The sequence below is a fragment of the Grammomys surdaster genome, unplaced genomic scaffold (genome assembly GCF_004785775.1).
Source record: "Grammomys surdaster isolate TR1022 unplaced genomic scaffold, NIH_TR_1.0 126313, whole genome shotgun sequence".
Classification (NCBI taxonomy): domain Eukaryota; kingdom Metazoa; phylum Chordata; class Mammalia; order Rodentia; family Muridae; genus Grammomys; species Grammomys surdaster.
In genome coordinates, this window is record NW_021621113.1 from 2,199,175 (window position 1) to 2,224,285 (window position 25,111).

Consider the following 25,111-nt stretch of genomic DNA (forward strand, 5'->3'; position numbering starts at 1 on the left):
CCTGGACAAGGAACGGAGGGTGGAGCCTGCGCAAAATATGGCTGCGCCGAACCACCTGACCGCAGGAGGCGGGGCTTCGCCGCACCCTGCAGGCCCCGCCCCCAGGCCCCGCCCAGCCCCTCTCGCGGGGCCGCGCGGGTTGTGAGGTGTCTCAGGCCGGCGCCTGCGCAGTTGCCCGCGGCGCGCGGGGCGGAGGCTTTATAACCACTTCGTAGCGGCTGGTCGGCTTCTGTCTCCGGGAGGGCTGCCGAGGCGGCGGCGGCGGCGGCGGCGGCGGCCGGGGCGCCGGCTGGGGGGGGCGCTGAGGCGGGAGCTACGGTGGCGCTGGGCGCCCCTGGCTCCTCAGCCTCTGCCGGCCATGGGCTCCGAGAAGGACTCCGAGTCGCCGCGCTCCACCTCGCTCCATGCGGCCGCCCCCGACCCTAAGTGCCGCAGCGGCGGCCGGCGCCGGCGCCTCACCTTCCACAGCGTCTTCTCTGCCTCGGCCCGCGGCCGCCGCGCCCGGACCAAGCCTCAGGCCGAACCGCCTCCCCCAGCCGCGCCGCCGCCGCCCGCCCCGGCCCCGGTTGAGGCTCAGGCCCCGCCGGTGGAAGCTCTGCCCTCCGAGCCCGCTGCCGTGGCTGAGGCGGAGGCCGAGGCTGCCGGGCCGGAGGAGGACGAGGCGGTGGAGGGCGGTGGCGCGGAGGAGGTGGAGTGCCCGCTGTGCCTGGTGCGCCTGCCACCCGAGCGGGCCCCGCGCCTCCTCAGCTGCCCGCATCGCTCGTGCCGGGACTGCCTCCGCCACTACCTGCGTCTGGAGATCAGCGAGAGCCGCGTGCCCATCAGCTGCCCCGAGTGCAGCGAGCGGCTCAACCCTCACGACATCCGTCTGCTGCTGGCCGACCCGCCGCTCATGCACAAGTACGAAGAGTTCATGCTGCGCCGGTACCTGGCCTCGGACCCCGACTGCCGCTGGTGTCCGGCCCCTGACTGCGGGTGAGCGCGGGGGCGTGGCCGCGGAGGGTCGTCCCGGGTGCATCGGGTTTCACCCACCTTGTGGGAGGAGGGGAGGGTGCCCAGCAGGAGGTAGAGGACGGACGGTTACGAGTAATCGACCCTCGGACCAGCCTTGCAACCGGTCCGGTGTCATTCAGCACCCTATACCTACTTAGGAGCTTGAGGTGGTGGCTGAGCGCTAAGAGAAGGGAACTAACTGTCCATTAAGTCAGGATACCAGGTTGAGCAGGGGTTTTTGTTTTGTTTTGCCCAGATGGGGATAGGGGTGTGTGTGTGTGTGTGTGCGGTGTGCGTGTGTGCGTGTGGGGGGTGTGGGGTGTGTGTGTGTGTGTGGTGTTATCGTAATGATAGAGAAGGAATATTTGTTAAAGGAGAGAGAATGAAAATGTCCTACTGAATGGGCCGCGCTTCCGAGGGGTGTGTCCATATGGCTAGGGGCGCACTTAGCATCAGTGTTGCAGAAGGCGTGTTCTTCCTCACAACCGGTGCTGAAAGTTGAGATGCAGTTGATGAGAGAAGGCAGCTCACTAGCCGCTCTAGGGGCACCCTAGGCACTGCGTGCTGTGCTAATCCACTGGCAGCCACCTTGTGGTTCTTAACGTGCTGCGAGGGCAGAGTGAGTGGTGGACAGACTTTTTAACCAGGAAAATCAATAGGGCTCTGAGGCGTTGTCTACCCAGAAGTTGATCTGGTGGGAGACAATGTGTTTGTCTACTCTTTCGATCTTGAAATCTGTATGACAGTCTTTTTAATGTTCTGTGTATGGTTGATTTCAAAGGCCAGTGAGTTAAAATATTCTTTAGAGCAGGGATTACTGATTTCTCTATCTGAAGCTTTCAGTGGAGGTCCTCCACCCCTTTCTTAAAACAAACAAACAACAACAACAAAAACCACTTGGTTGTCTCTATCTTTCCAATCTGTGAATGGCCAAATGCAGCCAAGAAGGGGTTCTAAAATGAGATGGGGAGTCAGACTGCCATTACCTGTTCTGTGACCTTGGGCAGATTAATTATATTCTTGTGTGTCATGTTTTGGGGGCAGGAGATTCTAGGGACTCCTTGCAGCACCTAGTGTAAAGGTAATGCTAATAAAAAGGTATGTGAACCCTTGCTTCAAAGGATTTAAAAGCTTTTAATTGTAGCCTATGTGTCAAGGCTGAGCTGAGATTTCCATGATGCTGCCATTTGTCTCCCCTTCAGAAGGAACTGTGTAGTCAGAAGTGCCAGACTTGTCGAGAAGTGGGTGTTTAACCTCACTGAGTTTCTAAATGACTCGGAGAAGTGATCAAAGGCTCCCAGGTCGCTTTCACTTTCTGTTCAGCGAATATCAGGAAGGAAGGAAGGCCCTTACAGGCACTTGAAAAGGTCTGTGTGTGTCTGGTGTCCTGACTGGCTTTTGAGAGGATAAAAGTCAACCTATGTCTTTATTCATGTCAGTATAAATGGACAGAAATTAATATAAAAGCTTGGTGACAAAAATATAAATAAACCATTAGTGGTTTTAGAGTTACTAGAGTTTTCTTAATTTAGCAGGATTTAGGTAGGCTCATCCAGATTCTGAGTTTATGTGTGTAGTTTTGGGTTTTGTTTTTGTTTGTTTTGAGATTCTGTCAGATTCTGTTTTAATTAGTCAGACTATAACAATCATATGCACACTTTTTGTCTGTGTCTATGTATTTAAAGAAAATAACATTTAGAGAAAGAAAGCAAACCAGATCGAGGTGCCTGAGTGCCAGGCATGCCTAGTTTGATCTTCACAGCCATGTGAGATCAATTTGATAGCTTTATAAATGAGGACACTGGCGTTTAGTAAAACTAAATACTCTGTTCAGGGTGATACAACACACTGGTAGGCAATGAAACAAACCAATGTGGAAATAGTCTTACTTCCAAAGCCAATAATATTTTTCAACTCAAGTATTGGCTTGTCATCACAGTCCCCATTTTGGGCGTGTTCTAGGAAGTGTGGCTTGGGAACAACCCTAAGGGCCATGGATGCTTGACTCCAGTTTCTCTTTCAATTCCTATAGTTAATAGCCTTACCTGCTTTGTTTTTCTTATCTGACAGAAGCCTAATCCTGTTTTAAGATTTAAGAGGCTTAATTACTTAATTAATGTTTATAAACTGATTTTCAATGGAAGGTGGTTAGATAGACAAAGAGTCCCTTTATAATTCATTTACTTTCCAAATAATAGTCTGAGTTCCCCATGGACGGTTGTTCTGCCCTTTCTTCTTAATGCCAGAAAAAAAAAAAAAGGTTCTGTGGTGTGTGTGTGCGTGTATGGTGTTTCTGGAAGCCTGTGACAACCAGAGGTCAGTTTTGGCTGGCCAGTAAATCCCAGGGTGCCTCCTGCCTCTGCCTTCCCCCAGCAACTTCAAGAAAGTGCTACAACTTTTGACTTTTTTGGTTTTGAGACAGGGTTTCTTTCTCTATGTAGCCTTAGCTGTCCTGTAACTTACTCTGTAGCCCAGGCAAGCCTCAAACTCAGAGATCTGCCTGCCTCTGCCATTTGAGTGCTGTGATTAAAAGTGTGGCCCTCAGTGCCTAGCTTCAGCCTCTTACTTTGCTTCGTTGATGACCTTGGACTCTAATCCACCCACTTCTACCTGCTGAGTGATGGGACTGAAAACTGCTACTACTAGACTACATCTGGTTTATACAGTACTGGGAATCCAATCTAGGGGATGCCAAGCAAGCTTTCTGCCTGCTGAGCTGTATTCCTAATCCTAATTTGGGTTTTAGATAGAGTCTTGCTTACTTAGCCAAGACTGTCTCTAACTCCGCCTCCCCAATGCTGGATTATATACGCGCACTACTATGTATAGATTTTTTCTTTTTAGTTTTCTTTTTTGTCCATCTGTCTTTCTTTCTTTCTTTCTTTCTTTCTTTCTTTCTTTCTTTCTTCCAACTATCCTATTTTTCTGGGTCTGGCAAAAGTCTTGTGTAAGCATTAGAAAAGAGGCCCTAAAGTTCCTTTATCTCTTCCTACACCTGACCGTGTTTATTACCCATACATAAGTCTTGACAGCCAAATTGACCAAATCTGCCCATATATATGTATGTACATCTTCAGGCTAAGGGGTCATATAAGTGACCTCACAGACTTATGATCATTTTACCATGACTAAGTTAATGAGAACACCATAAATGAAGAAATCTATTTTTTTTTGTTTGTTTGTTTGTTTGTTTTTCGAGACAGGGTTTCTCTGTGTAGCCCTGGCTGTCCTGGAACTCACTCTGTAGACCAGGCTGGCCTCGAACTCAGAAATCCACCTGTCTCTGCCTCCCAAGTGCTGGGATTAAAGGCATGCGCCACCACCGCCTGGCAAGAAATCTATTTTTTAAAAAATATTTGTGGTACAGAACAGAGTTCTGATACTTTTCTCATATAGCTTTATCAATGAGAGAACCAGTTTCAATAGGAAAATCGCACATTATTATCTGGCATACCAAATACTGTAGTAGCAACTGTAATCTTAAAATATACTTTCAAGTGAAATAAAATGAGCTTAAAATACAGATAGCTTGAGTTTTGTAGTTCTTCAAAGTATTATCTCAGTGATACAGTAAATTCACTTTAGCCACAGGCAGATAGGTGGTGGAAGTATAATTTTATAAAGGAAAAACCAGTTCAAAGAAGTTTAAATGTGGGGTTAATGCTTCCTAGCTAATAAGTGGTATAGTTGATCAATTACCCTTTTGAGTCTCTGACTAAGTGTGTCCTCCTTACAGAAACCTACAAACGATATAACTGTATTGTTTCTCTCTTGGATGTTCTATTGTCCATCTTTAATTTTCAGAATCTCTGGGAGACTAAGGGGTGAGTAGAATAGTCAACAGAATTTCCTGTCATGCAAAGGCAGGTCCTCAGAATAGAAGAAGCACTAAGGCTATCTTGACCTAAATTCTGTTGCAGGCCCAGGCTCTGGCCTCTCAATGGTCCCTCCATCCCCTACAGAGTTGACTTCCCACTGATCCCAGCAGATAGTGTCAGCTAGTGGCCTTCCCACATTACTGGGCTGGCCTTTATAAACAGGAAGCTTCTGTTCATTTATGTATAGTACATTAATTTAAATATAGTGCATTTATGAGAGAGGAACAAGCTCCCTGGATAAGAGGTGTTTCACAGTCAGTGAAGGATTTCCTTTTGTTAGTTTAAGGGTTTCATGGTATAGCCTTGCTTGCCTCAAACGTGCCACAGTCCTCTTGCCTCGGACTCTTTAGCTGTGAGACAAGTATTCACCATCATGCCCAACTCTAGGACCTTTCCTTCCCAATCCTTCCTCAGTCTCTTGCCACTGTTTCTGTTTGTTTTGATGCTAGGCACTGAGCTCATGGTCTCAGTACATGCTGGATAAGCATTTCTACCACGGAGCTACATCCCCATAGCCCTGAGCCTTTTCTGTTAATCTGGCCCCTTACTTCCTGTTCTTCAGCTTTCGCCTGAGTCTTTCTCAGCCTCTGTGTACACTCACCTTCCAGCTCAGTAATACTTTTTTCTCATATTTGCCAAAGTGCTTGCTAAAGTGCTTAAAAATGTTCACTGATTATCTGACCTATAAGATAAGTTTTAGGTATAAAAGTCACTTATTTGCTTTATATGGTGATATATGCATCATGTTAGGCAAATAATTCTGGGACTCCAAAGAAAGGCAGAGACGGGATTACTGGAAGTTTAAGGCTAGCCTTAAAACAGTTCATACCTGCCAGGCATTGGTGGCGCACGCCTTTAATCCCAGCACTTGGGAGGCAGAGGCAGGTGGATTTCTGAGTTCGAGGCCAGCCTGGTCTACAGAGTGAGTTCCAGGACAGACAGGGCTATACAGAGAAACTCTGTCTCAAAAAAACAAAAACAAAAGCAAAAAGAAGTTAATACCTGGCAGACAAAAGTAGATAAAGCATTTAAAACCTGAGTGCAGCGAGCAATGTGTGGAGGTATAAAAACAGGAGACAGCAGCCTGAGGTTGGAGTCTGGCTCACTTAGCACATTATCATAGCAAGTTCCCCAGCTGGATAAAAGAACGTAACAAGATCTTGTGAATACTAAGACTTTACCTATTTAATTTGTACTTATTTCGAGCTTCTTCATAGCTTCCAACTTTCCCATTATCATTTTGTTGGTTTTGCTTGAATTGGGGCCTCCTTATGTAATGTAGCCCACAATGACTTCAGACACAGACCCTCTTGCTTCGACCTCTCAAGTGCTGGGATTACATGCATATGACACTGTACCCTGCTAATTTCGACCAGTTTTTGGTTTTATTTTCTATTTTTTTTTTTTTGTCTATAGCAATGTTTTTCAAGGTGCTATAGATATTACTTAAAATGTTTTATGATCAAATATGATGGAAAAATATTAGTTGAAATAAACTAAAACGAGGGCTGAAGAGATGGCTCAGCGGTTAAGAGCACTGACCTTCCAGAGGTCCTGAGTTCAATTCCCAGCAACCACATGGTGGCTCACAACCATCTGTAATGGGATCTGATGTCCTCTTCTGATGTGTCTGAAGAGAGTGACAGTGTACTCATTACATAAAATAAATAAATAAATCCTTTTAAAAAAAAAAGAAATAAACTAAAACTAACAGTTGTTTTGGTTTTATTGTTGTTTTTGTTTTTTAGCTTCCTTGACTTTTAAGATGGTTTTATGCAGCTCAAACTGACCTCTCCCTTCTATGGAGCTCAGGCCGACCTTGCATTCCTGATCCTGAGGGCTTGGATTACATTGCATGTCACCACACCATTACATGTGCTACTATGTGCTACTATGTGCTGTGTGTGCATTTGTCAATGCTAATATGCCATGTGGTATATGATATAACTTTCCAAATTCAGAGAACAAGGATCATACATGTCTCTAACCCATGATATCTTTAAGGTTTAACTATTTGCCATTTTCTTTGTTTTTTATTTGCTTTCGAGACAGGGTCTCTCTACGTAGCCATCTTCAATTGTCTTGGAACTCACTCTGTAGACCTAGCTGGCCCTAATTCACAGAGATCCACCTGCCTCTGCTTCTGGAGTACTGCAATTACAGGCATGTGCCACCACTGCCTGGTTATTTGCCATTTTCTAAAGTCCTTTAATCATTTCCATTCTGGCTTGCCTTCTGTTAGGGTCTCAAACAGTGACTCTTTTGCTCAGAGTAGATTAAAAAAAACAGCTTCTGTAGAGTAGCTAGCCATATTCTGTGTATTTGTTCAAGTTTATTCCTGAAGCCTCCCAGTCTCAGAAGAATGGGGTGAGTAGGTGTGAGGGGCAAAGCGCTGGGCAGCATCGTTCTTACAGGAGCAGAGAGGAGGAGGCTGGGAAAGGTAGACAGGTGATGAGCCCTGGGAGGATTGAGTGCTTCAAAAAGGACTTAGACATGGCCCTCTTCACAGGAAACTTGAGCTTATAGAAAACATGGATGGTTGACAGATAGATTTTAGCTGTAACAAAATAAATACCAAGGAAACTCCTAAGTATCTTAAGTGTAAAAACATTAAGTTTTGCATAAAACTGTCAAGAAAGACTTTGAGAAGGAGGTGGTATTTGGTCACAGCATTTGAGAATATGAATAGAATTGCATACCTATCTGCATAGTCTGGACCAGTCAACTTCTAACCATGTTATTGAGATCCTGCGTCTGAAAAGTAGACTAAATCCAAGTTAACAGACACTGCTAAGCTGTACAGTTAAGTTGAGGCTGAGGGCGTTATTGGGTTTGCTGTTGGGTTTGCTTGCTTTTTCTTTTGGTTCTGAACATTGAACCTAGATGTTTAGATGTGCTATAAGCAAGTGCCCTACCACTGAACCACACTCTTTCCTCCAGCCGCCTTCTCCCTTTCCCTTCTCCATTTGACCCTATGTATCTCATACTGCTCTTAAATTTACCCTCCTCCTGAGTGCTAGTGCTATTCATGCTCAGCCTGTCTCTGTGTCTGTGTCTGTGCCCCCCCCCTCTAGTTGAAAGAACTTAAGCAAAAGAGTAACCCCAGGATAGAATACTTTCTGGAATGAATAGTGATTTGGTGTAAGAAATAGGGAGTCCAGACATGGAGGCCTTTACAGTTGTCTGGCTGAGAAGTGGGCATGAAATGGAACAAAAAAAGGAAATAGCAAGGACGTGGCTTTTCTAGCCCCTCTTATTTTTATTTATTTTATGTGTGTGGGTATACATGTTTACCAAGTGCATGCTTGGTGCCTGAGAGGTTAGGCGAGGGCATCAGATCCTCTAGAACTAGAGTTACATTTGGTTGTAAGCCACCATGTGAATGCTGGAAATCAAACCAGGCTCCTCTATGAGAGCAACAAGGCTCTTAACCACCAAACCATCTACCTAACCCCATGCCTATCTCCTTTAAAGGATCTTAGGGTCCATTTGTAAAAGGATAATATTGTTAACTTCTAAGACTTGAGGACTGGAAGTACAGACCTAATATAGGAACACATTTCTTTGACTACTGGAATGTGTTGAGGCATAATTAAATTTATACTAATAGGATATTTTTTCCAGGCCTGAAATTAAGATAACCTGCTACACTGATATTTCTGAAGATTTAACGTAAAAGTCAACCATGCATAGCTAGGATGAAGATGTGGTCAGGAGAAGAGCTAGAGTGCCCTAGAGAAAACCAAAGAACCAAAGCAAAAGGGAGTCCTTGTCGTGTGCCCACCACAGGTGTCCTGAGCAGAGTCCATTGCGCTGGAAGAGACAGGCACATACCAGACTATGGTGTGCTGTTAGGACCGTACTGCACAAATGGGCCACTATCTGCCTGGAGAGGTTAGGTACATTTTATAAAGAAGACGGCATTTGAGCTGATTCTTTTTTGGTTTTGGTTTTGGTTTCAAGACAGGGTTTCTCTATGTAACAACAGCCCTGGCATTCCTGGAACTCACTTTGTAGACCAGTCTGGCCTCGAACTCATGAAATACACCTCCTCTGCCCCTCAATTGCTGGAATTAAAGTCTTGCACCACCATGCCCAGCTTGAGCTGGTTTTTAAATGGCTATTTACCAGAAAGAAGAAAGGAAAGACATCACTGGGCAGAAGAAAGTCCAGAAGACTGGACTGGGCAAAGGCCGGAAGTCCAGTGCAATATATGCTGTGGCTTTCAGTGCAAAGTTATGAATGCAGTTTTAGAATGTTGAGCTGTACCTGAAGGCAGCAGGCTGTCCTATCTCCATTAGAGGGAGAGAAGTAAGGTTTGAAGATGCTTAAGTTCATCTGTGTCATGCAGTATGAATCAGCAGCATAGAGTAGGTATCCAAAACAGGAATTCTAACTCTTATGTCCTGAGTAAGTCTGTGTCATAGTGATAGACTGTCTTAGAGTCATCAGGATTAGGGGCTATTTTACTTCCTTGGAACTAAATTCTACTCCTAAAGTTGGTTTCCCACTGTTTCCTGTGCCAGTCTGTGGCCTGTCTGTGCTGCTTCATTGTCATGCCTTGAAATTTGAAGACTGTCTGCTCACTGCTCAGTGATAGGATGCCAGATCTGCCAAAATAAAGAAAAACAGGCTGATGTGAAGTCTGAAACTGCAGCACATACTTTTATACTCAGTTCATATAGACACAGAACAGGCAGAGAATGAAGCAGCCCTTGCTCAGGTTTGAGAGTAAAGGAATTGAAAAAAAAAAGCAAGAAAAGAAAAAAGAAAAGATAAAGAAAAAAAATGTTGAGGCTGAAGGACTTGGCTCAGTAGTGGAATATGCACTTACAAAGTGCCAGCACCCTTACACACACACACACACACACACACACACACACACACACACACAGAATAAAACAACTTGAACCATGTGAAGTGTGTTAGGAAGTTTTAAGGTCTCCCATTGGTACTCTTCTTTATATCTGTAGAACTTAGCTAATTACTACTTTTCGGAAGTTATCTGTACCTTTTCAGTTAGCACAAAACAGTAAGCAAGTCACCTTTTTTTTGTTTTGGGGTTTTTTTTCTTTCTTTCTTTTTTTTTTTTTTTTTGGTTTTTCGAGACAGGGTTTCTCTGTATAGCCCTGGCTGTCCTGGAACTCACTCTGTAGACCAGGCTAGCCTTGAACTCTGAAATCTGCCTGCCTCTGCCTCCCATGTGCTGGGATTTAAGGCTTGTGCCGCCGCCACTGCCTGGCACTTTTTTTCTAAGATACATTGTTTAGTAGCTGTTTTTCCTGCTAGCTGGGATAAATATGCCCAGAACTCCTACAGGAAATGAATCACTGTATTTACACATTGACCTAGTCTCACTTTGTTCTTTCTGAGAATATTAAGGAAGCATATTATGTGACAGGAGATATATACATTGTCATTTAATCTGTAGTATAATTTTCAAATCAATATGAATATTTAAATTGTTATAATGAACATATTCATAAGAAAACTATAGGATAAATAAGACTACTCTTCCAAAGGATCTGAGTTCAATTCCCAGCATCAGGTGACTCGCACCTGCCTGTAACTCCAGTTCCAAGGGGTCTGACAACTCTGACATCCACAGGCACCCACCTTTGTGTGCACATGCCCACACATCTATTCATGATTAGAAATAAGACAAATCATTTTTTTTAAAACTATATTTGTTTCTCTAAAGTACTTTTTAAATTTAATTAATTTTATAGTGCCCAAGATTGATGTCAGGGCCTTGCACATATTAGGCAAATGCTGAGCTACATCCTGGCCCTTTAATTTTAAGCAAATGCCTACTTGTAAGGACAATGTGAGTGTTCCCTTGACAATGTTAAGAATTAATTTAAAATACATTATTTAAAATAATGTATATTGGATTATTTATGGGGGACTATCAGAATGTGTAAGTGGTTGATGGTCATGCTGACCGTCTACAGTAGTGCATCTTTAACATCACAGCAGAGGGAGAAGAAGACATGACTTTGCTGTGTTGGTCAAAGGTTAGTAGTAAGGTTTTGTAACCTGTTAAGAAAGAACACAGTAGAGAACTGGCGGTTGGTTAGGAGTGTGGGCTCCTCTTCCAGAGGACCCAGGTTCAATTACGAGCATCCACATGGTAGCCTAATGCCAATTCCAGGGATCTGATGCACTCTTTTGTCTTCATGGGCACCAGGCATGCACGTGGTGCACGTGCATACATGCAGACAAAACACCCATACATATAAAAATAAATCATAAAAAAGAAAAAGAAAACAAAGACGGCATTAAAAGGTACAGATTTAAATTAGAAAAAGAGAAAAAAAGCTAAAGGCAAGGGACTCAAGTAAAGGCCCCGAAGTTAAGAGCATGCGCTGTTCTTGCACAGAAGCCAAGGTCAGTTCCTGCATCCGTGTTGGGTAGTTCACAGCTGCCTAGACTTCCACCTCAGAGAATCCCTGTCCTCTTCTGCTCTCTGGGCACTGTGCTCATATGCGCTTGCACCCCCCCACACACACACACACAGCATACATGTAATTAAAAATAAATCTAGGGTCTGGAAAGATGGCTTAGTAATTAGGAGTACTTGTCTTACGTAAGACTCAGGTTCAGTTCTCAGTACCCTCATTGGTGACTCACAGCTGACTGATAACTTCAGTTTCATCGTGATCCAATGCACACTCTGACATCCTCAGGCACCACACACATACTTGGTACACATATATAACGTGCAATCAAGCCCTCAGACACATAAAATAAAAATAAAAAAATCCTTTAAAAACAGAAATAAATAAAACCAAAAATGAGCTTCCAATAGGCTATAAATGTGGAAAACTATTGTTTCAAGCTGTGATAAGGCCAGTTCCACTATGGATCTTAAAATGGAAGAGCATATGTTCTTTAGTTTTTGCTATAGCTCTTTATTTTTACAACTGCTCTGACTTTTCATGTAAACAAGTTCAAGTCTCTCTAAATATAGCACATCATTGAAAGGAGATTGTTATATACACTATTATTTATGAAGCTGGCTGTGGTAAAGTGCTTCTGAAGCAGCTTAGCCTGATTGAATACATGCTAGGAACTCAGGTTGTTTTCAGGAAATGAGTTATTTTTTTCACAAGAAAGGTAAATACAGTTAGTGTACTCAGAGTGTGTGTGTGTGTGTGTGTGTGTGTGTGTGTATCATATATAGTGGTACCAAACAGTATAAGCTGATGAATAATACCTGTCTTTGTCAGCTCAGTCTTACATCACTTTGTCTCTCCTTGCTTCCTTACCAGTTATGCTGTTATTGCTTATGGCTGTGCCAGCTGCCCAAAGCTAACCTGTGAGAGGGAGGGCTGCCAGACTGAGTTCTGCTACCACTGCAAGCAGATATGGCATCCAAACCAGACCTGCGATATGGCCCGTCAGCAGAGGGCTCAGACATTACGAGTTCGGACCAAGCACACTTCAGGTCTCAGTTACGGGCAAGAATCTGGACCAGGTATAAGCTGGCATTATCTCATTGTCTTCTTGTTTGGTATCTATAATGTGAGTCTCCAAAACTAAGAGAGATTGTCTTTACCCATGCATCCTTGAGATCAGAGAGCAGAAAATATTTGATTCTTCTGAATAGCTGAGACTACAGACACGTTTTCTGGCTTGGTTGAGCATTTAATGATATATCTGCTACGTTGTTTCTTGCTGACCATGATAGGTAGTTAGTCTTAGCTGTGTGACATTGGGATACAACAAAATAGAATTCTCAAGCTGCTGTCTTAATATGTGTCTCAGCATGGAAAGCACTTTAGTTTTTTTCCTCAAGGGGCAGAGAAACATTTAATCAGCATTAAGTGTGTCCTGCTTGCCATCTAGCTGAAGTGCGTCACTGCTTTTGAAGTAGGGCACAGATTTAAGAAAGGAAATAAATACTAGTGTGAGTTGATTAACCTGAGAGGGGAATGTCACAGTCACTTTCTACCTTTGATTGTGTAGAGCAGTCTTTAAGATGTCAGCCTCTTTTAGATGTACTTTGTCTTACTGATGTCATTTGAGCAAGTTAGTAGGAGAGAAATTATGCCATTTGCTTTTTCCTAGCATAATATAATCTCTGGAATTGTCATTTTGATATGATAGTTTTAAATTCCTGAGAAAATTACCTGGTATATGCTATACAGTTACTCAGTTGGTTTTGATTTTTAAATTTGAAAGTGTTACAGGAAGGAATTTGTTAACAACAAAAGTTAGCTTCCTAAAGAACCACTGAAACTAGCAGAGAAGAAACCTACCACAGAAGAAAAAAGCCTGCTGCATAAAATTTGTTTCATTCCAGAGAACAAATAGAGACAGCCTATTTGAATAAAAACAGAATCCAACATGCAATGGGGGGAGGACGGGAGACCCACTGTCAAAACTTAAAGCTGACCAGGCTGCAGAATTTTCTTGCTCTAATAGCCTCATTTTAATCTGTCAGCCATTGGCTGGTAGCAATTCCATTCTCGCTACTGGAGTCTCCCTGCCCACATGTAACTGAGTGCTGTGTAAGATGCTAGTTACTGGAGTAGGCAGCTTAGCATGAAACAGGATCCATTCTACAAAAGTTCTTGAGTCTGGGTGTGAAGCTCAGGTGTTAGAATATCCACTTAGGATTGATCTCCAGCACCACCTAATCAGCCATGCTGGCGTGTGCCTGTAAGCCAATGCTTGGAAGCTAACGGCAGAGGGATCCTAAATTCAGGATCATCCTCAGCAATCCCAAGGCAGTCTTAAACAAACAAACAAACAAACAAACAAACAAACAAACACAGCAAGAGTTCTTGATAGAGTCAGCCTTCCAGCAAAGTATTACACAATTTGGAAAAAGAAATCTGACTGCCTTGTTCTCATTTTCTTACATACTCTTAGGAATAATAAAGTCAGACTGAATTTAACTGGGGGTGTTTTATCTCTCCTTCCCTACCTAGCAGATGACATCAAGCCATGCCCACGATGCAGTGCTTATATTATCAAGATGAATGATGGAAGCTGTAATCACATGACCTGTGCTGTGTGTGGCTGTGAATTCTGCTGGCTTTGCATGAAAGAGATCTCTGACTTGCATTACCTCAGGTAGGTGGGACATGTATCCATTGCCTTTGTCCTTCTGTGCCCTTGCTCATTTAGGAAAAGGGCATAGATACTAAACAGCCATAGTTGATCTCATTTACAGAATGAGGAAACAGTAAAAAGTTCCATTTAAAGCACACCTGGTGTTTTCTCCAGCAGTCTCCGTGACTGTCTTCCTGTCTTCCATTACCTTGCTTTCTTATCTGCTGCATGGCTTCTAAGGCTTTCCACAGTCTGGTTTTAGTCTACCTTTCTAATCACTGCTGTTCAGATAATTGTTTGTTGTGTCTCTTGACTCCAGATTTGTTCATGTTATTTTATTGTCCGAAGTTACCTTCTGACCACTTCAGCCTCCCTACATCCCCCTTTATCTCTTCATTTTCAGTTCTTGGTGGAATTGTTTGGGTTTGTTTACTTATTTTTTAAAGTTATTTCTTTTGTATGTGTATACACTTGTGTGTACCACCCATACATGTAGAGGTCAGGGGACAACCTGTTGGAGCCAGTCCTTTTCATTCATCACGTGAGTTCCAGGGGTTGAGCCTAAGTCAGTATGCTTGCACTGAATTGTCTTGCCACCCCAACCCCCCTCTTTTTGAGACAAGATCTCACTGTGTATAGCTCTGGCCAAAAACTACCTGTGTAGACCAGGCCTCACTCAAAGAGATCTGCCTGCTTCTGCCTCCTATTTAAAGGTGTGCACCACTATGCTTGGGCTTTGATTTGTTTCTGAAACGGGTTGGCTGCTTTTTGGGTTGAACTTGACATCCTACTGATTTAGCTTTCCCAGTGCTAGAGTCAGAGACATGTGCCACTGGGCTTGGTTTGCAGAGTTCCTACTTATCCTTGAGAAACAACGTAAATGCACCTCATCCACCACGCTTCCCATTTCTGCTGTGTTCTTCACTGCCATTCCTGTATCACTAGCTGTAAGTGTTGCTACTTCTTGGTACTTCACGGTCATGTCTGATCTCATTAACTGTGATCTTTTTACAGTTCCTTCATCTAGTAAGTTTCTAAAGAATTGAGTGAATATTACATTATTACCATGAAGGAGTTAACATTTATGGACATTATTGTATATAGCATTAGTTGTGGAATGAGATACCTCATTTCCAGTTTAGTGAAAATTTGAAGGCTTATATGTGACAGACATTGACTGGAGACACGGGACCAAATAAGACAGGATTTCTGCGTGGTGTAGTACTGCTAGACTTAACACATTGAGAAGGTAGCACAAAGGGAATGAGGTAGAAGGATCAGACACAGAAGGGCCAAAGGTCAGAGTAACAAACTCAGACTAGACATGACGAGTCTCTTAACTCTTCCCCCGAGAATGTGGTTTGTGTATTTTAGGTAAAGAGGGACATGTGCCATTAAACTACAGAGTGTCTTGTGAGGACAGCACATGGGTTGAGATGTCAAGTGCAGACCTATGCAGAGCTCAGGTGGTGCTGATCAGGGTGGTCGGGTCATCGTAGAGTGATGGTCAGGGTGGTAATATGTCAGACAAGAAAGGAAAGAATTTCAGTTTTGGAGGTCTGCCTTCACCAAAAAACCTGAAAAGCCCAGAACCCCTTGTCCTTTGCTCCCCCTTGTATTTTCTGTTGCCTCCTGTCACTTAATCACTCTTACTGAAAAGATAGTTGTTGTTCCTCTGGCCACAATAGCTGTGTTTGTGATGCAGCCATTAACTTGAGCATGTTTCCTCTGTAGTCCCTCTGGCTGTACATTTTGGGGCAAGAAGCCATGGAGCCGCAAAAAGAAAATTCTTTGGCAATTGGGCACATTGATCGGTGCTCCGGTGGGGATCTCACTCATTGCCGGCATTGCAATTCCCGCCATGGTCATTGGCATTCCTGTATACGTGGGGAGGAAGGTAAGGCATGCCCTCCCATGCCTACTCCAGCTTTGGCTTTGTTGGCAATAGTTTGAAAGAAAAGAAGAGGCCTTATATTTCAGGGCTGCTTGAAAACCAGCTGGTTTGTAGATAAAAATAACTTTAATTTCTTAAATGGATTTTTATAACCCCCCATGAGATCTGAAAGTTCTTATTAACATCCTGGGCCTGGTTTGTCTCCGTGACTTAAAGTGAAAATCCCCTGAGGTACTTTTTCTTTTCTTGGATTAACTTTTCCTGCATTCATTTATATTTTCCAGGTCTGGGTTAGGTTAAATTTTGAGATAGATCCCTCTTTTGGGTGGAGGGTATGTTTTAATATAGCTTGAAGTGAGCATTTGTCCTTTTTTTCCCCTGGCAAAATACTGATGTCCTGACCTACTGACCTGGATTTTCTTTTTATTCTTAGATTCACAGCAGGTATGAGGGAAGGAAAACCTCTAAGCACAAAAGGAATTTGGCCATCACAGGAGGAGTGACCTTGTCAGTCATTGCATCCCCAGTAATTGCTGCTGTTAGCGTTGGTAAGCTAGCAGCCTCCAGCTCCTCTGTGAGCTTACTGTAGCAGATCAGCCAGCTGGCCAGGTGCTCTACTGTGGAGACGCCTACACTCTGTGCTGACATCACTTTGGTGGTTAACTTTCTGTATGTTCACATATGTGGTGTGGAGGCAGGGGCACTTGTGAATGCAAGAGCACTATTGGAAGCAGAGGCCAGCCTCGGGGGCCATTCTCAGGAGCCATCCACCTAGTTTTTAAGACAGGACAGGGTCCTGCCAAATGCCTAGGATGGCTGGCCAGGAGGCTGCAAGGATCCACCTGGGTCTGCCTTTCCAGCTCCAGATTCTAACTGTGCTCCAGCACTCCTGATGTCTTTATATGGGATTGAACTTGTGTCCTCGTTCCTGAAAGATAAGCATGAACCATCTCCCCAGCCTGGAAATTCTCTTAATAGACACTGTTACTATGATGGTTTTTCAGTTACACTGCATTATCAGAATGTGTCTCCGACTAGGGCCTACTACTCAGTCTTTCACACAGAAAGTTACATTAATGAAAATAATTAAACACTTGATTTTTACTTTTCCTTCTTTTCTTCTATTTATTTGTTAAAGGATTCACACACACACACACACACACAGAAGCACTTATTTTTTATAAATGCTTCACAGTATCTTGGGAGGTATGAATGAGAATTTATTATAGAAAAATTTAGCCTGGTGTAGTGATGCACCCCTGTGATCCTACCACCTGGGAGGTTAGAGAGGACCATCAGGAGTTCAAAGCCACTCTCAGCATATCAAGACCAAACTGAGCTACATAAAGAAACCCTATCTCACAAACAAAAGTAAGAAAGATTAATTAGAAACCAGTATTTCATGAGTTTTATTATTTGTCAGCAATGGTCTGAGTGTCTCACATGTGAATCTATGTAGCCTTCACAAGTGCCACAGACAGCCTAATTAGCATAAAGGTGCATCTGTATGGGTGGACCTAAGGTCAAGTCCCTGAGACTTGAATCCAGGCAGACTTCTTGCTTGTTTTTGTTTTTAAATTTATCTCTATGTGCATTGTTTTGTCTGCATTGCATGTGTCTGTTTGAGGGTATCAGCTCCCCTGGAACTGGAGTTAACAACAGTTGTGAGCTGCCATGTGGGTGATGGGAATTGAACCCAAGCAACCAATGCTCCTAACTGACTGCTGATCTATCTCTCCCGCCCCAAATCCAGTCTTCCTTCTTAACACGTAACAACTGAGCTACTGTGCCACACACAGCAGTGTGATTGGGGGACCCTACAGTCATTCATCTAGTGTCTGTATGTGATGTGTATGTTTCATCTTTATGTGTATCTGCACACACTGTGTGCCTGGTGCCCCTGGAGGACAGAGGATGTCATTAGATCCCCTGGAACCAGACTTAGTTGTGAGCTGCCATAGGTGCTAGGAATCAAATCTGGGTTGGTGCTTTTAACCACTGAGTGATCTCTCCAGCCTTCAGTCTTTGATTTTTGATTGGTTCTCAGTTTGACACTTCAACAATGAAGGGGCAGTCTAAAATCAACATACGCTGGATGCATTGGACTCTACATGTGTATTTTCTTTATTACTGGAAGGGTTCTATAGAGAGACAGCCAATGGATTGAAGCCAAGACATCTAAACTTTTGTGACTGTCTGCTCATTATACCAGACAGCCTCTTCAGATAGCCCAGTTTGTTTGGCCCTAGTGGCTTGCTTGTGCCCAGCCTGGGAGGGAGAACAGGACAATTGCAGCCTATTGACCTGATGACATGTTTCTGTTTCTTTCCTTAGGTATTGGTGTCCCCATTATGCTGGCGTATGTTTATGGGGTTGTGCCCATTTCTCTCTGCCGTGGAGGTGGCTGTGGAGTTAGCACAGCCAATGGAAAGGGGGTGAAAATTGAGTTTGATGAAGATGATGGTCCAATCACAGGTAAAGGAAGGACTTCTACTTCCATTTGAATCTATGGAACAAACGACAAAAGTCAATAGAATTGATTACATATTTACAAAGAGGTTGTCATTGGAGTTCTTTGGATAATGAGCTTTGTGAGGGGTAAAGTATTTTTAGCCTTTCATTTCTTGGTTCCAGAATTATTAGGTTAATTCCTCTGGTACTTGACTATGTATGGCATGTATGAACCAGTAGGACTTCAGGTAACTGGAGTGTGCTCGTGGGGTGGTGATGAGAAGGCTCTGCGTCTGTGCTGCACTGTCAGCTTCAGAGGACTTTGTACAATTATTATCTTGTTTGCTTTTAACAACAGCTCTCTGAAGAGGGAGGGCCAGGGCTATTATTCCCTTCTCAGTAGGAACTGCTTTAAACTTGTATTTCAGTAGCAAGGGCTTTGGCAGACCTGAGATGAGAGCAGATCTTCTGATTTCTACTTAAACACTGTCTTCACCTCCTTGCAGCACAGACGTTTCTGAAGCTTCGTGGAAGCTGTACACGAGTCAATCATATGTTAAAGGGGCCTGGAAACACTTCCTTATAATCCTAGCACTGGGGATGGGGCAGCAGAGGAGGTCATGTGTTCAAGGCCAGTCTGGGCCACAGGGAGACCCTGACACAAGTCAAGTGTGATAGTTCACATCTGTAACCACTTGGTGAGAGTCTGACTGATATTCAAGGCCAGCCTGGGCTAAGTTAAATTCAGGACAGCCTAGACTATAGAATGAGACCCTGTCTCATAAAATTTTCTTTTAAAAATCCACTAAGGCAGTTAAAAATAGCTGCTGTAGACTCTTATAGAGAAATAACAGAGGGCTTGCAGTGCAGTGTGGTGTGACGTAAGTGATCCTGAGCACTCACTTACTGTCCTCATCTGAAATAAGGGCTACAGATATGAGCAGTCTGATGGCTGTTGTCTCACACAGTAGCTGCTTGTTAAGTGTGAATATCGTTGTCCTTTTCAACATGAAAATCCTCCACTCTGAAGAGTCTTTGCAGGAAAATGCCTACCAGACTTTTTGTATGTTATGTGTTTTAAATGGAGATGTTTGGTTCTGCTCACAGTGGCAGATGCCTGGAGAGCCCTCAAGAACCCCAGCATTGGAGAAAGCAGCATTGAGGGCCTGACTAGTGTGCTGAGTACCAGCGGAAGCCCTACAGACGGACTCAGTGTCATGCAGGGTCCATACAGCGAAACAGCCAGCTTTGCTGCCCTTTCAGGGGGTACACTGAGTGGTGGCATTCTCTCCAGTGGCAAGGGAAAGTACAGCCGGTAAGTAAGGAGGTCGTCTGTAACAGTCGGAGTTATCTCTAAGAGGACGCACTGAGCCATGTCTCTATACCAGGAAGGTCCCATTTTGGTTTAATCATCAGTGGTTTGTTTGTTTGTTTGTTTTCAAAGTTCACAAATTCTTTGCATCAAAGTGACTTCCACTTAAAGAATAATGTTGAATTTAGATCTTCTTGCTGCTTCATTACACTGCCCGCTCTAGGAAGCAAGCAAGAAGAGCAGAAGGCACTCTGTTAGGCTTGGCGTGGGCTTTATGCTGTGTCACATTGACTCCCTGGCACTGTACTCTTCATGACCTTCCTATTCCCACTGGATAGAGTAGGAAAATGAGTTCTATGAATTTGTGCTAAGAGTACATAAAGCCTTGTCAATAAAAATAGCTGATCTACTTGTTTCACTGATGTGGCCTACTGTAATGCCATAATTTTATATATTTTTTTTTCAAAGATACATAACTGGCATTAGATGAGAATCAGTTAATTGCGTTCAGTGGGGGAAGAGTGGCCTCATGGAGCACAGCAGAGCAGGAGGTACGGGAGATAGACCCTTGTCTTCAGGTACCTGGAGGGTGTCCATCTAACTAAGGGAAGGATTAGTACTCGGTGACTGACTAGCAGCAGCCTCTGCTGATTTCAGTATGGTGTGGAGAACACAGAGGAAGGTGTAGGAAGCCCCCTGAGAGGACACTGCCTTCCCAGATCCTGAGCTGCTTGTCCTGGGAGGTTAGGGTGAGACCAGATGGCTATTTGGCTGCAAAAAAGATGCAGTGGCAGATGACAAGTGGACTAGATCTTCACCTTGTGTCCTTCGTTCACTTGGGAACCTCTTAAAATAGATTTCAGGAGCATATTTCCAGAATTAATAACTTAAACTGTCCTGGGATGGGACCTGAGGGTGGTCTATGTTTAGAAAAGGCTCCCCAGATGATTCTAGTGTAGCCACTGGCATGAACCAGCCTCTGGCAGCCACCAAGGAGGTGGCCTGGTAGACTTTGAGAAAGGCTGTGCCCACTGAGTGATGTGTGGCAGAGCTGAAGCTGGAACACAGGCCTGAGTGCAGCCCCTCACCCCCAGTGCCCTCGATTTCCTAGTGTGGGGCAGAGAGACAGGCAGCAAGATGGAGCTGCTGCTGACCTAGCTGCATCTTATGTCTAGTGTCCCTTGTTAACAGCTCCTGCCCCCACATGTTAGAGTAGTCACTGCTGTGCTCTCTTAAAGCCAACTCCCCTTGAATGAGCCACAAACATAGTTGGAGCGTGACTTGCTGAGACTGCAATGCAGCCAGCAGCTGCTGCATCCTGTGAAAGCCTTTCCTTTATGGGAAGTGAGTGAGTCAAATGGGCCTGACTGGGAAACCCATTATGAAGAAATACTCAAGTGCAGAACAGAATGGTGTTGGGCCAGAAAGGAAGCAGTTAGAGGTTCCCAGCCTTGAAACCCCATTAGGAAAGTGCTGTTGACAAGGGAGGAGGTTGGCTCCTATATGCCCTTCATTTTTACAGCCTGGAGGTAACCTGATTACTAAGTATTTGAGTTCTTCCTCTATGTCCAAGATAGGAAGGGCAAAGTGTGAATGAGGTGTGAGCTCTTCCTTCCTGGTTCTCACCGGGCAGTGCAGTGGGGAGAGGTGCGTGAGCAGGAGAAGGCTGGGCACTCAGCTGGCCATGTTGGGTGCTGAAAGAGAATAAGAGGAAATGGTAGTCCTTTGTTGTTAAAGACCTAGCATAAGTTTTTGAGGCAGAGGAAGAGAAACTTTTGAGAGAGGACTTAAGAGAGGCTTGCAGATCGGGAAGGTCACAGATGTCTGTAGGCAGGAAGGGAGCCAAGAGTTAAGGGATTTTAGGATGGTTGTGTCTTTGCCTGCATTGACACTGTCTAGAATGTTGCTTGACTTGAATTTAGGGGCTGCTGGATAGGAGCCCAGTGTTGATTATTTAGTCAAGGACTTATGTTAAGCGGTAGCACTGGGAACAGAAAGGAGGGGACGATTTCAGTTGCTATGTAAGAGAGGAACTGTGTGGGCATGTTTTTGAGCTGTTTGGCAGTTGGAGATGATCCAGCAGATTATCACAATTCTCAAGGAATAATAGAGGAGATGTGCTAGGTCCAGAAAACAAACGGTCAGAACACCACGTCTTATGTTAACTTGAACGTCCCCTCTTTACACAGGCTAGAAGTTCAAGCCGATGTCCAAAAGGAAATTTTCCCCAAAGACACAGCCAGTCTTGGTGCAATTAGTGACAGCGCAAGCACTCGTGCTATGGCCGGTTCCATAATCAGTTCCTACAACCCACAGGACAGGTATGCACAGTAGATCTTCAGAGGCTCCCTCCCTCACCTCAGGCCCTGTGTGCCATCTAGTGGGAGATGTGGGATGCTGCTGAATCCATTGAGCATCTCTGTGGAGCTGGATTCCTGTTAGCATTTGACTCTTTAGAGATTCCCTCCCTCCCTCCCTCCCTCCCTCCCTCCCTCCCTCCCTCCCTCCTTTCTTCCCTCACTGTCTCTCTTCCCACCCCTTTTGCCGTCTTTTTTCTAGCCGCTGTAACAGTGTAATTATTCAAATGGAACTTAAAGAGCTGGACTGTGTTAGCTAGTGCCTGGGTCTAGGGCTCCTGTTGCCCTTTGCTGGATCTCATTTCCATAGGCTCTCTCACTGGAAGCATTGTGTCTGGCCTGGTGTGGTGAGGCCCCCATACTGCAGGAGGAGTGGCTTCTGACGGTGATGCAGTCCTAAAAAGCTGCCAAGTTGCTTTCACATTCCTATTTGGAGTAAGATAGGATGAGGCACTTAGTTGAATTCTGGGAGCTATTTGTGTGTTTGTTTGTTGTAAATGAGTATGTATGTATATACACCTACATGCCAGAAGAGTGCATCGGATCCCATTACAGACGGTTGTGAGCCACCATGTGGGTGCTTGGAATTAAACTCAGGACCTCTGGAAGAGCAGCCAGTGCTCTTAACTGCTAAGCTATCTCTCCAGCCCCTCTGGAAGCTCTTTATAGATGTTTTAAGGAGAGTTTTTGAGGAGCGCATGAATGTGAATGCAAGTGTGTGTGTGTCTGTGTGTGTGTCTGTTGTCTGTGTCTGCTCGCATGTGCGCACACACATGCGCTTGTCTAGAAAAGGGGAAAGTGAGAAGTGAGTGCTCTGGTCTACTTGTAATATAATATAACCCATGCGTGGCTCAGCACAGTGAATTTCGTTCCCACAGAGAGTGCAACAATATGGAAATCCAAGTGGACATTGAAGCCAAGCCAAGTCACTATCAGTTGGTGAGTGGCAGCAGCACAGAGGACTCGCTCCACGTCCATGCTCAGGTGGCAGAGAATGAAGAAGAGGGCAGTGGTGGCGGTGCTGGCGGTGGGAGCGGTGTCAGTGAAGACGATCCCCCTTACAAACACCAAAGCTGTGAACAGAAAGACTGTCTGGCCAGCAAGGCTTGGGACATCAGCTTAGCCCAGCCTGAAAGCATTCGCAGTGACCTGGAGAGCTCTGACACGCAGTCAGATGATGTGCCAGACATCACCTCAGACGAGTGCGGCTCACCCCGCTCCCACACTGCAGCCTGCCCCTCGACCCCCCGAGTCCACGGTGCACCGAGCCCAAGTGCCCACAAGACCCTCGTCGCCCCAGCTGAGGGCCAGACTATCTTGACGCCAGAAGAGTATGAAGCGGAGTGAAGGCCCTGCTCTGAGAAGCACACTTGTTGTAACTGCATCTTTTGGAATCTTTTTTGGGGGAGGGTGGGGATTTATGTATTTTGTTTCAAAGATTCTCTGGTCAGGGTTCCCCCAGGGAAGTTCTGAGAAATTTGCAATTTCTTACCAGATAAATGAAATTTGCCTCTAGTATCCCTCCCCCTATCCTCTCATTTTTAGTTTTAATTTATTGGCTAAACTGATGTTGGCAATCTGTGAGGTGTGTCAAAGAATGTACATATGTATGTGTGTATATTGTATGTATGCTAACATTATTGATGACACATTTTAATAAAGAATTCTGTGTACCTGACCTCATGTCACTGTCCTTGGCTTGGGTAGTCCTGCAGAGCCAAGTGTTATTGGAAGAGCAGTCTGTTTGTCCGTGAGAGGCCTGCGGTTTTTTAACCCCAGGGAAGAAGGGTTTTACTCCTCCAGCTGCAGTGGAGTCACCTGTAGAGCAGAGACTCCTACAACAGGCAGCAGAGCCAGGCTTGCTTTAGACTACAGTCAGGCTGAGTCTGCCTGACAGGGAGAAGGCTGAGATGCACTCTTTTGCCCTTGAGAGGCAATTCTGCAGTTTTCCTGTCAGCCAGATTCATACCAGTGTTTAGGGCAGAGTCTGTGGAGAGGGCTTGTAACCTGTAGGGTTACAAGTTAGGGAGCAGAGCATTCTTTTTTTTCCATCTGGGACTGAAACCCAGAACCTTGTGCATGCTGTGTAGGTGTTCTACCCCTGAGCTGCATCCCAGCCCCAGGAACCAGTCCTTTCTGGAGGAAGAGAGGTTTCTGCAAGATCACCAGGCAATAGCATAGGTGTTACGGCTGTGCTCTCAGGTACACACTCCCTGCCACAAAAGCCACGTTCAGGTTTGCCAGCCTAGTTTGAGAAAGGCTAAGAAATGAGACTGCCAGTGAAAGCAGAGAGGAGGCATGCCACTGAAATTCCCCCTGATCTTACGCATTAGCAGAAGTGAGCTGTGAGTACTAGGAATTTGGGCACTGTCAAGAAATAGGTCCTTGGGCTGGGGGATGTAGTTCAGCATAGGAGTGCTTGGCTTATGTGTGCAAGGCACTGGGTTCAATCCCTGGTACCATAAAATAATAATAGTAATGATAGTAAATAATGTCTTTAGGAATAAAAGTTCATACTAAGAATTGCAGGGAAAGTGATGAAGAGACTGAGGTTCCAGATCTGGCAGCAACAACTTCCTTTGTGACTGTCAGTCAGTTCCTTTCTCATGTCCCCATTTTGCCCTATCCTTAAACCGGAATCAGGCAGCTTGTTTATTGTCTTAGCACTGGGCCCAGGGGAAGAGCTGAAAGCATCTTTGTCTGAGGACCAGCTGCCTTTCTGTTTCTATTCACAGGTTTACCTGCTGCCTTGTGCAGTAAAGGATGGGGCGTCCAGACAGCAACCACTGTGGAAGATCTTACTTCTCAGGCTCCACAGGCCACCTTGTATTTCTTTGCACGTTGGAACAGGAAATGCTATTAACGGACTTGGCATCTCAGTAAGAAAGTGTCCTAAGACATGTCCCTGTGAGACTAAAGGAACCTGTTGGGGGAAAGGCAGACAGTTTTGAGATCTCCGAAATGCAAACGGCCCACTCAAGATTTGCAATTCTTCTAAAGCCTCATAAAAAAAGCACTTAACTTGGATAAAGCCAAAGGCAGTCTGTCAGAGTGTGTGGTCTAGAGTCAAACCTGTAGCCTTTATCTGGGTTGAGGTAATGCTATGGAACTGGGCCGACTACTCTCCTGTGGCTGTTTTCTCTCAGCCTGATTCTGGGATCAC

General features: G+C 44.7%; 1 protein-coding gene across 2 annotated transcripts; it reads left to right on the top strand.

Annotated features, from left to right (window-relative positions):
• Window positions 1–233: 233 nt before the first annotated feature.
• Window positions 234–23,626, top strand: Rnf19b (ring finger protein 19B). 2 transcript variants are annotated; one of them, XM_028759841.1, is made up of 9 exons: window positions 234–975; window positions 12,146–12,351; window positions 13,811–13,955; window positions 15,669–15,831; window positions 16,262–16,376; window positions 18,163–18,303; window positions 19,387–19,594; window positions 21,781–21,912; window positions 22,827–23,626. In XM_028759841.1, exons 1-9 carry the CDS (start codon window positions 359–361, stop codon window positions 23,293–23,295), a joined length of 2,196 nt encoding a protein of 731 aa, XP_028615674.1. In that variant the 5' UTR covers window positions 234–358; the 3' UTR covers window positions 23,296–23,626. The 2 variants fall into 2 exon arrangements, with proteins under 2 accessions (XP_028615674.1, XP_028615675.1); XM_028759842.1 differs by having other exon boundaries at window positions 13,814–13,955.
• Window positions 23,627–25,111: the final 1,485 nt, after the last annotated feature.

Coding starts and splice junctions, on each gene's coding strand:
- Rnf19b (XM_028759841.1), top strand. CDS start 359: ATGGGCTCCGAGAAGGACTCCGAGTCGCCGCGCTCCACCTCGCTCCAT. Junction 13,956..15,668: donor TCTGACTTGCATTACCTCAG/GTAGGTGGGACA, acceptor TTTCCTCTGTAG/TCCCTCTGGCTGTACATTTT. Junction 21,913..22,826: donor TCCTACAACCCACAGGACAG/GTATGCACAGTA, acceptor TCGTTCCCACAG/AGAGTGCAACAATATGGAAA.